The sequence below is a fragment of the Chelonoidis abingdonii genome, chromosome 2 (genome assembly GCF_003597395.2).
Source record: "Chelonoidis abingdonii isolate Lonesome George chromosome 2, CheloAbing_2.0, whole genome shotgun sequence".
Taxonomy (NCBI): Eukaryota; Metazoa; Chordata; order Testudines; family Testudinidae; genus Chelonoidis; species Chelonoidis abingdonii.
In genome coordinates, this window is record NC_133770.1 from 286,214,607 (window position 1) to 286,227,976 (window position 13,370).

The following is a 13,370-nucleotide window of genomic DNA, read 5'->3' on the forward strand; positions in this document are numbered from 1 at the left end:
GTCCATACCACTCCCTCATGTTTGGCCCTATTTTTATTGGGATCATGAAGGGCCTTGTGTCCTAACTCCTAGGCAGTAGTTCTGCCTCTAAGAACCTTTTGGGTGTCTCCACTTCCTCCACGGCAGATGTGTTTGAACCTCTGTAGGAAGAATGTGCAGCTGTTGTTCCAAGACAATATTGTCCATGAGCTCCACCACCATCTTGGCTTCCAGGTATAGCCATTGGGTAGCTAGGTCCTGGAGCTGTTGAGTTACCTCCTGGAAGGGTGTCCCATTAAGGAATGACTCCAGCCAAAATTTGTTTCAATAAGCCTATAAAGAGAGACCAAGGCAGCCCAGGATGCTACCCTGCCCCCACATTTCCTGCTGTCCTCTTTTATACTGTAACTAAGGTCCATCTCTCTTCTCAGCCCGCTCCACTCCTCTGACCCCAGAGGAATGGTAGCCCTTATAACTTCACAGGATTATATATAAATGTAACATTTATTTCAGTAAAAGATATTAGCTCAGTGGTTTGATCCTTGGCCTGCTAAATCCAGGGTTGTGAGTTCAGTCCTTGAGGGGGCCACTTAGGGATCTGGGGCAAAAATCAGTACTTAGTCCTGCTAGTAAAGGCAGGGGACTGGACTCGATGACCTTTCAACGTCCCTTCCAGTTCTAGGAGATAGGTATATCTCCAATTATTAAATATTAACAAAATACAGTCAGTCACTTTTCTAGCTAATAACTTGTTAAAATGTATCTTGCAGATCAACCAGCGGACAGATATATTTGTTGAATATCATGTTCAACAAATGTCGCTGGTTTTGTTCAAGTAATAGATTTTCTGAATAATACTCAACCAATCTTACTTACAGCATCTTATGTTTTGTTATATCCCTAGCTTCAGTCTTTCATTTTTTTGTTCTGTATTAGATTGTGGTGCACCTTTTACTAAGTTGTCTTTAGTGTTGTCTTCCTCTCTCCTTTTTCCATATACTGTGTTCTCTAGTGCCTCACTTACAATTTCTGCCTTTTGTGTTGTTTTCCATTTCTCCCAAAAACATGGTCGCTTCTGTATTTCAACAGTTTATCCCTCCTTCTGTTCTGCTCTGACCAATACATGCACCCCCTGTAGGGCTTGGAAATTTTACCAAACAGCTTATAGCCAGAGAACTAAATCTACCAGCCACAGAACAATACAAAATAGGGAAAGGCACTGTATAGGAACAATGTCTAGATGAGGACATTCTCTGTCTGCTTTGGGGATGGACAGCTCTGCAAGGGATCAGGAAGTAATATAAATTTGAGATCTGGGAAGACCTTCTTCCTTTCCGAGATACCTTCCTGGGACTTGGGAACAACAGGAATCTGGAAAAATAAAATAGGGTAATTGCAAGTGAGATGGGAGTTCTTCACACCCTGGGATTCTTCTGCAAGTCTGCAGTTTAGATATTAGCAGACCTTAGTTGCTGCTGATGAAGAAAAGGCAGGCTGGAATGAGCACTGAGAGAGGAGGGAATTGAGATGGGCCTAGGCACGTATTGCGCTGTATGTTTGCACTCAATTGCTGAAAAATAACTTGATAAGCAGCAGGGAAGAAGAAAATCCCTAAACTTCATAGAAAGTGTTTGTTTGTTTTTTAAAATCAGGATTTAGTGTTTAAAGGTTGCTGTGTCAGAAATTTGAAAATAAAGTTGATATTATCTCTTTCAATATCAGGTGGCACAGTGCTTCAGGGTAAGGGAATATGCAGTAGGAATAGAAAATGACTGCAGCTGCTGCCACTCTTTAATGTTGAGGGAACATTGTCATTGTGTAGATTGAGTCTCCTGCTTTGGAAGTAGGCAGCCCTTCTTTCATGGTAAATAAATGTTTCAGTAGCTCCAGGATCTCTGTCATTTTCTGTCCATTGTCACTCCTCCTATTTTTTGGAAGTGTAGAACTTCCCAAGAAATTGTTTCTAGGTTAACCTGGATTCCCAAAATATTTACTTGGGAGGAAATTACTTAAACTTAAAAAATCTACCAGATAGTTTTAGAAGGTGCTTTTGTGTTTTCAGATCTATTTATGTATTTGCTCTCTTTTCAGCACACCAGTCTTGTAAGCACTTTATGAAACTGAAATAATGTAATCTGGTTATATTGATGGTGGACATTCTGTCAGAAGACTAGGTATTGCCTTATTTCTGCCCAACTAGTTGCTCTCTAAAGCCAAAATAGCCCTTAGAAAAACAAAACTAAATAATGTGGCTTGATTCCTGTGGAATCTAAATGTACCACCCTGATCATTATGTAGCCCCACAGATGCTAAAGATTTGAAAAATGGGAAGTCTCTTTGCCAAACTTAATACAGGTTATACAGATCCCAAAGTAGGGGGTAGTTAAAATCCATGTTAAATTCTAACTTTAGGTGATGAAGAGTTGTTCTGATTGAGGGCCACGTGTAGTTGGTTCTACTGATTATATGTAAAGTTTGAGGGGCAATAAGAACCCACAATCTTTAATTAATACTGGTGTCTTTGTTTTAATAAATGTTCAATTTAAAAAATATTAATATTGAAAAATAACTGTGAATTGGATTCGGTAGTGACAAAATCTGTGGAGCTGATCTGCAAATTAGTCAACAGCTTAGATTCAAAAGGAATGTTCTGTCAACTCCAATTGTTTTTAATTAGTTAGCAGCTTGGATTTGCCTGAAATCCATGAAGCAAGTATGTGGAACATTTATTATGCAGATTAAAAGTAATAAATTCATTTTTTTTTAAAGCCAATTCACCACTCTGCTATCCCTCCAGGAAAAGAAACAAACCCTTCTGTTTTTGCTTTAATCAACAAAATTATGAATACAAAGCTAAGCATGAAACTTCCAATATTTAACCCAAATAAGGCATCCATTTTAACATTACCTAGCAGTTTCAGCCTTAAATCTGAATTTTCACAACTGTATGGCTGTAAGACAGGACAGTGACCCACCTTTAATATATGTAGAAGATTTTTCAGCTAGGTATTGTCATATCAACAATTTAACATGTTTAAAACGTCTTTCAAATCCAAACTGATTCTTAGTACCAAATGTTGGTGCAGTTAACTCCATCAAAGTAGTTTAAACTGTTACATGAGTACATCTTTATGCAGAACGTTGCTGGAAAAAGTTGCATAATTGACACCTTTCCTTTTGTTTTTGTTCAAGGTATCCATCTCGCATTGAGAAAATAGACTATGAAGAGGGAAAGATGTTGGTCCATTTTGAACGTTGGAGTCATCGCTATGACGAGTGGATTTATTGGGACAGCAATAGATTACGACCCCTGGAAAGACCAGCACTAAGGAAAGAAGGGCTAAAAGATGATGATGAATTTGTTGTAAGCAGCAAGTTAATTTTTTTTCTGACTCCTTGCCTAAGTTATTTTATTTAGGCTTTGAAGGATTAGATTTTTATCAGTTAATGCCTGTAAACATCAATTTCACCATAAAACCACAAATGGACGAAAAAATATTTCCTTCAGTGATAATTAGGGCTGTCAATTGCAGTTAACTCACGTGATTAACTCAAATTTATTGTGCTTAATTGCAGTTTTAATCGCACTGTTAAACAATAGAATACTAATTGAAAATTATTAAATATTTTAAATGTTTTTCTACATGTTCATACATATTGTATTCTGTTTTGTAACTGAAATCAGTGTATATTTTTTATTACAAATATTTACACTGTAAAAATGATAAAAGAAATAGTATTTTTCAGTTCACCTCAAACAAGTACTGTAGTGCAATCTCTTTGTTGCGAAAGTGCAATTAACAAATATAGATTATTCACTCAAAAACAAAACACTGTAAAACTTCAGCGTCTACAGGTTCATTCAGTCCCAATCACTAAGACAAACAAGTTTGTTTACATTTACGGGAGATAAAGCTGCCCTCTTCTTATTTACAGTGTTGCTAGAAAGTGAGAACAGGCATTTGCTTGGCACTTTTGTAGCCGGCATTGCAAAGTATTTATGTGCCAGATGTGCTGAAGATTCATATTTGTATTCTGTGTTATAATTGAAATAAATATATTTGAAAATGTAGAAAACATCCAAAAATATTTAAATAAATGGTATTCTATTATTGTTTAACAGTGATTAATGGTTTGACAGCCCGAAGATCAAAATTTACACATAGGCAAAGTTTAAAAAAAAAAAGTGCTGCTTGAGAACTTAAGGATATTTACTTTGTAAATTTTAATTTGTATATTTTGATATGGGATATAGGTAATTTGTATTTTAACAGTGCTAAAGTTAAAAGCTCTATAAATGTCAGCAGCTACTGCCATTAAATAATTGTTTGACTCCCCCCTTCAAAAATTATCAAAATTTTGATCAATAAACTTTTTAAAAATGCTTAAAAATAAAGATCAATATTATTTGTCAAAGTTTATAAAAAGTAAAAATTGAATTCTGCCAAACTTAATGGTATTAATTTTTTTTTTCAAGTAAATATTGCTAAGTTATAAAGCTTAAGCTTGTTTAGGAAAGGTTTGCAGGGCAAGATATTAACAATTAAAAATGTTTAAATTAGGATTTTAAACCTGGAGAAGAGGTGCTGGCTCGTTGGACAGACTGTCGATATTATCCTGCTAAGATTGAAGCAATTAACAAGGAGGGTATGTATATAAATACAGTGCATCTGTAAGTACTTTTATTTGTTTACCAGGAACACTGCTATACTCCTGTTTAAAATCAAAATGTGTTTACATACGGTTTTATTCACTACGTTAAACATACTGTAGGAAGCATTCCTAGTCTATGAGGGGAGGAATGGGTTTGATCTAGTGAGCATTTACCATCTTTTATTTCTGTGAAATTAAAAACTTGGGGTACCTCCTCCACTCAATAGTAATGTAACTTTCATTTATAGTAGCAAGATGAACATCCTTGCCTCAATATTATAGAACCCTTCACAGTACTGTTGGTTTGGGTTTACATTTATATGCTTACAGTACCTCAGTTCTTCTAGAAAATATTAAAAAAAATCTCATTTCTGAGCTTTGGTAATCAGTGAAATAAGATAAAGGAAATGCGATATTAAAAGGAAAATGCCAGCTAGTTTAGGCATAAAATTTAAAGTAGTTTGACGTTTGCATTGTTTTGTTTTACAATAAAAGCATTGCAATAGATTTTATTTAAAAACTAATGAAAATTGTTTTTGGGTGTGGGTTTAAATGTGCTGCTAATATGTGGCATTTTTGGATTAATAAAGTGGAAATTTATAAACAAAAATGAAGTACTACTTATTGTCCAAGCTGTGAGAAATGAAGGATGTAATCATATAAAATAGGTTTTACAGTTTTTTAGTTCAACTGTCCAAGGTCCTGAAATCACAAACACATATCTCAGTTTATGCTCTTGTCTCCTCTTATAGTCCCATAGAACTCAACACTGAGTTTTTCACCGTGAATAAAGAGGGTTTTTAAGCACTTCTGTCTTGATTGTGTCCCTTTTAATCTTGATGTGATCCAAGGAGGATATGTGATTGTAACCATGAAGGGAAGAACTTTAAATAGATGCTCAATCCTATAGTATTTGCAGAGCCAAAGTACTCACTGATGTCACACAGTCATTTCAGACCCGGTCCTGCATGTATTTGTAGCATTTTGGGGAAGTACTGAGGTAGGTATGTTTCTAACTACTCATCGTGATTGCATCAATCCTATTCTAGGAACCTTCACAGTACAGTTCTATGATGGAGTTATTCGATGCCTAAAAAGGATGCATATCAAATCTATGCCTGAGGATGCCAAAGGGCAGGTGAGGATATTAGGCGTCTTTTCTTGCTTGTTTGTGTTGACTGCTAAACAGGGCATGTGGTATTAACAGTGATTTGTGAACAAATTATCTGCTGAATACCCCATGCAGGAAAGGCCATGTAACACAAATGATTTTAAACTTGCTGCTGCCTTCTCTTTAGGTCCCTCAATATGTTGGTTTACCAGTTCTTAACTGCAGGGGATACCCTAGCATGTGTTGTGCTAGTGATGTCACCTCAGTTATGAAACCTCTGAGTGCAGTAAGTATGCTCTCCTCACTGGCTCATCTGTTCCCTGACTGTTCTCTTTCCAATGGTCCCAACCCAGGACCACATAGGGGCCAACAGGTTCTCTCCTCCGTGGTCTTCATGGCCCTTTAGAAGAGGCTTTAGCCTATCAGTGGGCCGCTATGGTGGATTTGTTACAATGTCAGATTTCTACCACTTTCTTTTATTAATTCACAGTTGGTTCATTTTTTTTATCTCCCTATGCCAAACCTTTTATCTGTAACAGTCTCAGTGCCGTCATAGAAGAGAGTAGCACCCTACAGGAAGGGAGGCAGGTTATGAGATACACAGATACAAGCTCAGATCAATAGCAGGATTTTAACTTAAATACTTAAGAATTTTATCCAAGTTTTATCCAGTCTCCAAATTTGTATGAAGCCTGCTTTGAACAATAATCTTTTTAGAGTAATTGTGCTGGTAATGAGAAATTTTAGCTATTTTTAAAAAATGAAATGATTGTCTGAAACTTGCTAAAAGAAGTGAGCCAATTGATAAAACGCAAATAGTTATAGTCCCTAGTTTTTCAAGAAATTGTTCTTTTACTTGGAAGAGCAGAATTCAAATGTCTAATCTGCTCTGGAAAATGACATAAAAATGAATAAATTACTGGGTTTGGTTTTTATATGACTATTTGCAAATGGAGAAATGGGAGGGCCTTTTAAACAATAATTTGTGCATGCTTCTGTGTAACTGATAGCTTTAAATCATGATATGACAATCATGCAAAGAAGTTAGGACTTTGGAGAAGGACAGAAAATGGATTATTTGGGGCATCTTCAGACTTCAATCACCCCCCCACCTCTTTTTTTTTTTTTTAATTATTAAATACTCAACCATCCAGCAAGAGGCTGATGGTAACGTACATTCTGTTGAGTTTCTGTACAAACATTTAATTGTGTATAACCCGATGAGGTAAGACGTTAAACATTATTTCATTCAATTTTACAAATAGGGAAACTTAGACAGGGAGGTTGTGTCTTGAATAAAGAAGAATAGTGAGCTTGGATTAGAGTTCAGAAGTGTCCTTTGCTTGTTTCACTAAATCATGTTGTCTGTTACACTATTGAGATACTGCTCTGCAGTTAAAGGCCACTTTGACTTCTCCGCTGAGAAACAGAAGCTCAGTTGAAACAACCAGCCAGTGACAGGAGGAAGTCCTGTAAGCATGCTAGTGCCATAAATAGCAGTCCGAATGGCATTCTTACAAACACAATAAATTATTCTGCTTATCTTCAAATATTGAGACACTTGTGGTGTTGGATTTCATGTATCTGAGGCCAAACCTGAGTTGCTTTAGTGGAGATCTTGAGGAATAATCACTGGGACAAACTTGCATTTTTGGCGATTAATTTTCATGTTTACACGGGCTAGGAAATGTTCACATTTAAAATGAAAGATGAGATTAACCTTGACATTTCTAAGTCCCTCAAATCAGAGGCAGGAGTACAAATCTCTTGATCTCAAAGCAGGCTCTGGGTTTCATTTTTTAAGTAGTAATATAACTGCTGGACAGGAGACTAGGTAAATCTATTATGCTATGGCAAAAAATATCCATCTTTATTTCAAAAGTGTTTGTGTTGTAAAAATTAAAATACAGCCTAAGATTGATTTGAAGGTCAAAGTTATCTAAGACTAAGTTTTGTTTCAAACTAAAATTGTTCTTTTGTTCTAAAAGAAGACACTTACCAGGAATTATTGGACAGACATAGGTTTTTATATGATTTCTCAAAGAATACCCCGCAACATAATTTGATTGATATGAAAGTCATGCATCAGATGAACCTGTGATACTATTTGTTAAATTCAGACCCAGAACTTTTTTCCTATTGTGATTTCTCCCCCTCCTGCCCCTTTCTCTCCCAAAAATACTTGTATATAGAGTTGTTATAGAGGTTTAAAATTGTATAACTTTTAAAATAATAGTAAGGTATTAACATGCAACATTTTTTTCTGAAAATGTTGAATGTGCGCAAAAATAATTTGTCCATTAGTGTGCAGGTTGACCTGAGAATTACAGGGGCAATGTTTTGATATTTTTAATTCACTAAAAGTTGACGACAAATTCATTTTTCTAGCACCTTTAAAATAGTGAGTCTGTATAACATTAACACTTTTGTATAAGGATTTTTTCTCCTCCCTTTGTTTGTGTCGTCTCATGTGTGACTAAGAGCGGTGTATGAGTGATGCAAGTGACCACTAGAACAGTGAAAGTGGTTATACCCAAAGTACTGTCAAATGTACAAATTAAGCACCTTGAAGAAGAGACTATTTTTTGATTTTTCTATTCCAGTAATCTTTGGAGTTATTTGTAACAAAAATAGGTGCAATATTTTCAGATGGAAATGTGATTTTAAGTTCACATTGTCTCTTTAAAGTGAGTGATACTGTAGAACTTGTAACATTCTAAGTAAATTTTTTTTAACGCTACAGTATTTGTGTGCATTCAAAAGTTTCCGCTGTGAGAGTGGAAAGGCAAAAACAAACTATACAAATATTTTTGTATTCTTATTTATATGGAGACTACAGACCAGGTTTCTGCTTGGATTATCTACGTTTTAAAATTTAGACAGAAATGCAACTGAGGTGGGGAAGAGAAGAAATGGAAAAGGGGGAGAATGAAAACTGCCCTTGGGGAGCACTTAAAAATAATTCAGATAACTTATTTGTTCTGTTTCATGTGTTTTTGTTTTATCTTCAATATAATTAGGCGCGCGAGAGGGAGCAGATAGCGCCGGAGCTGAGATTAGTGACGGAAATCGAACCAAAAGAAGTGAGTTTTGAGGAGGGATTTGAAGGAGAGGGAGGGAACTTGGTACATAGGATGAGGAAGCTGAGGAAAAAAGGCACAATTGGCACAGAGACAAAAAAGAGATGATAGGAGAAAACAAGAGCTGAGCTGTAAGTGGGGCAGAGCTGCGTAGGGTGTTGAACGTGAGAGCAAGGAATCCAGTCTTGATTCCGAAACAGCCAGTGAGCTAGAAAGGGGTGTGGATGTGCGTGGTGGGAAGGATAATGTGGTAGGAGTGCCAGAAGAGGAAGTTAACTGCCGTGTTTTAGATAGAGAAGTGAAGAGGTGGTAGTTGTGATAGCTGAAGAGAGAGGCGGCAAGACATGAATCCAGCTGTTGGCAGAAGAGATGGATTTTAGAACTGCTTCTGCTTTTTGCCTTCCCACTGTTGCAATTATAAGATTACAAAATTAATTGTATTTAAGATGCAGTTGTCCTAGCCAATCAACGTATAGGGATGCTGGATGCTTCCTGCTAACTTATTTCTTTATTATGGAGTTTCCTGAAGTTTGGCTTAGTTGATCTGATTTTTTAATGACTGTGTGGTTTGCTATATAGTCATGCAGTATGCTAGTCTCTGAACTCTAGCAAGGGCTATTTTTGACCAGTTAGAGCACAGTGATTTCTTTAATAAGTTACTATGCAAATCTTTTTGCTTTAACTTTCTCAGAATTTCATCCATTTGTCCAAAACTGGAACTGCTGCTTTATCTTCTGACTGCTTTCTGTTACTCTGTTGCCTTATGTAGCCCTGGACAGGTTAATTAAACAAATGTTTGTAGTGGGGGTAGGAGGAGAAGGAAAGTAACTAAGCCTTTCTTAAATGGCAGGGAGGAAATACTGAGGGGGAAAAAGGTCATCTGAGGAGAACATTGTGGCTCAGAAGTGGAGGCTGCCATGTTGGCTGCGGTTTGATTATAGGCAATGGGTAATCAGAACAAAGTGATTTTTAATGGCTATTCAGAGCACTGGGGAGGAAGGGGATGAACTTATTTCAGGAGATTGTTCCATTTTAATTTGGTAATAACTGAATCCTGGAATTTGTATATATAGTGCATGACAAAAAAGCTGCTGTTACTGATGTGATTAAAATTATTTGAATGACAGGTTACTGAGAGTCTAGCTACATCTCAGTATTGTGGCTGGCTGTTAGGTTAGAAACCTGATAACAATCTCAATTCAAAAAAGACTTAAAACTCATTCAGATTAGAGTCCACCTTTCTTCTTTTTCTTCTACAAGTTTTATAAAGGCTTGTAAATAAACTCTGAGCTTACATTTGAAGATGCTTTCAGGAATTTCTGTGCTTATCAAGAGAAGAATATATCCTTTTAGTTTCTTACACAGGAAATTATCTGTGATGGGGCACTCAGCCAAAATAGACTAGCAAAGTCTCCGGCCAGTTTCCTTCATTGTGTATAACAGTCTTTAAACAAAAAACAATATAAACAGGACAGTTCTTTTCTCCAGATCTTCCCGTCTTGGCTTCTAGTCATGCAGCCTCCATGTGGTTCCTCTTTACCTGCACCTCCAAAACCTTGTATGGCTCTGAGCTTAAAAAAAGCTTGTGCACAAGTATAGGTAGAAACCACACCCCAGTCACCCTTCTCTCAGGGTGACACTTTCATAGGGGAATTTGAAATCATGAGCTTAGAAACCTTGCTGGGATTGAACCCCAAAATCACCATACTACTGTCTGACTCAGCAGGACCCCCATTTATGGACATCACTGGGGCAGTGCCACCTATGTGGCACCAAATAATCTATACGTACCATCTCTTGCTCACATCTATCAACTTGTTGACCTAAACTGCACTAAGTAAATAAAAATTTAAATATAAATTGCAGAAGTGGGTCTACCAGCATATGTAAACTACAAGTATCTTCATGACATTCTCTCCCTTTCTCCTTTTTTTCTATTGTTTTCCTATGTTGTGCCTCTGGCATTATAAGCTCTTTGTTACTAGAACTGTCTTTTCTTTCCCATCTATAAAGTACCATCCATATTTCTGGTGCTGTATAAATAGTAATGCTGCTGTAGGAAGCTGCACCAAGTGAAGGATTTCTTCAATTTTGTGATCGGGTGCAAATGAGTGTGGTATATGTTGTTGAAGATCCACATGTCTACACTTTTACAATTAATTTTGTAGGTTAGCTCAGATTCATACTGGAAACTCTTTTGGAGGCAGAGACTTTGTCTTTTTAATATGTGTAGTTGGTATTAGCTAAATCAGTGAAGATGAATACTAAGTTAATAGTATTCAGACACATACATAACTAACTTATCCTGAGGACTGCAGAATAAGGGGAGAATGTGAAGCAAATAATGTCATAGAGAAGAAACAGTCAACCTCACAGGAAAATTACTTGATCTTCTTGCATCAGTGTCTAACGTCCTGAAAAAGGGACCTTGCTTACTATTGATGTGTTGAAACTATCACTGTCACAAAATGTGTAGTTTATTACACAGTGGAGATGCATATTCAGTGCAAAACAGTGGTAGAAATGTGAATTAAAGGTTGGGCTGTATGAAGAAGACAGAGAATAATGCAGAAAAAGATTTTTTAACTGAAAGTATGACACCTTAAAGGGAGCACAGAAAATAGAAAAGGTCCACTGAATGGGATTTGGAAAAACTGGTAGAGGTGTTTTATGGAAAGGTTTCCATGTATAAAGAAATTAAAGAGATTAGGATTGTTTAGTTTAGAAAGAAGTGAAGTATGATTGGAAAAGTGAAAGGGGGGAGGGATAGCTCAGTGGTTTGAGCATTGGCCTGCTAAAATCAGGGTTGTGAGTTCAGTCCTCCATGGGGCCACTTAGGGATCTGGGGCAAAAATCAGTACTTGTTCCTGCTAGTGAAGGCAGGGGGCTGGACTCTGAGCTTTCAGGGTCCCTTCCAGTTTTGTGAGATAGGTATATCTCCATATCTAAAACCAGTCAGGTACTGTTTTTTAATATATCCCATAATACAGTAGCAGGGAAACAATCCAGATGAAATACAGCACATTTTAAATGAATAAAGGAAATACTTTATTTCTTACTGAGTGCTGTCTCCACCAAACAGAGAAGAAAATGTGGTCTTTGCTCTAGGGATATTATAACACCTTTCATGCACATGCACACACAGTACAATTTAAACATAACATGCGTACCTACATATAAAACAATGAGATCAAACAGTCAGATGGTCTGAAATAAATCTTTTCATTCAAAAATTTTAAAAATATATTCAGTTGGTGAATACAATTGTTTTTATGTAACAAAATTTTTCTATGGAAAACACTGCTGCAAGATGTTAAGACAAATGGCTTACTGTAGTAGAGTTGTCAAGTCGTTAGAAGAGGGGATCAGGGTCAAGACACCTAGGTTCTGCTACTGCTCACTGTGTGGCCAAGGGCAAGTCACTTGAATTCCCTGTGTGCCACTTTACGTACCTATCTCTAAAGTGGTAATAAGCTCTTCCTACCTTGCAGGTGGATTGTGACAGTTAATTGCTGTTTATAGAGCCATTTGAGATTATTGGATAAAGCTTGAAAATTTAATACAGCAGGAATAGTATTTGAAGATACTCTAGAAATTGTTGTACCAGGGTTACCATTGCTTCAAGTCTTTACCTGATCCACGGCTTAGGTTATAAAGAATTCTCCTGCCCTTGTATTGTGCAGTTTGCAAGACGTGTATGGGGCACAGAGGGATTGGTATTCCATTTGAAATTGCTAGATTAGTGTAGGCCACAGCTAGAGACAGGATAATGGAGTTAATGGCCTGTTCCAGTATGACAGTGCCTGTATTTCTGTAACTCTTATAGCATACAGATTAGTTATTAGGGCACAATAGTGCTTGAAAGGCTAATCGTGGAGAGGGATTTCCGTGTGCAGTGTTTTTGTTATTTTTTTTAAATCCACGAGGTAGATTCTAGTTACAGTATGTAGGCAATTTGGGAAGTACATTTTACTGAATCATGGGCAATAGTCATAAAACTAAACATAAATGTACTTGGTAATTTCTGGATGAGATTGCTCACTATTTGTAAATAGTGTCGCAAACAGCTCCTAATACTACTCCACCTTTCTTTTCTTTTTGGAGGATTGGATAGCTTTGGTCAAAGCTGCTGCTGCAGCAGCAGCAGCCAAGAACAAAGCAGGAAGTAAACCTCGGACCAGTGCAAACAGCAATAAAGATAAAGAGGAGAGAAAATGGTTTAAAGTACCTTCAAAGAAGGAAGAAACCTCAACCTCTACAATCATGCAGGAAGTACAGAAAAAGGAAGAGGAGCCTACATCTAGTGAACCATTTGGTACAAACTATATTCTAGTTCTTATTTTTCTAAAGGCTGCAAATACACCTCTACCCAGATATAACGCGTCCTCGGGAGCCAAGAAATCTTACCACGTTATAGGTGAAACCGCGTTATATCGAACTTGCTTTGATCCGCTGGATTGTGCAGCATCTCCCCCCACCCCCCTGGGAGCACTGCTTTACCACATTATATCCGAGTTCGTGTTATATCAGGTCGCGTTATATCGGGG

The 13,370-nt window shown here is 36.9% G+C and overlaps 1 protein-coding gene across 11 annotated transcripts in view; it reads left to right on the forward strand.

Annotated features, from left to right (window-relative positions):
- Positions 1–13,370, forward strand: part of PHF20L1 (PHD finger protein 20 like 1) — an 83,074-nt gene that overhangs the window by 18,003 nt on the left and 51,701 nt on the right. For 7 of the 11 annotated variants that reach the window (XM_075063255.1, XM_075063257.1, XM_075063264.1 and 4 more), the window contains exons 3-7: positions 3,172–3,343; positions 4,542–4,626; positions 5,682–5,770; positions 8,764–8,826; positions 12,928–13,138. In XM_075063255.1, the coding sequence (XP_074919356.1) occupies positions 3,172–3,343; positions 4,542–4,626; positions 5,682–5,770; positions 8,764–8,826; positions 12,928–13,138 (620 nt within the window). The remainder of the gene's footprint in view (positions 1–3,171; positions 3,344–4,541; positions 4,627–5,681; positions 5,771–8,763; positions 8,827–12,927; positions 13,139–13,370) is intronic. The other 4 variants (XM_075063262.1, XM_075063260.1, XM_075063261.1 and 1 more) reach the window with 1 other exon arrangement.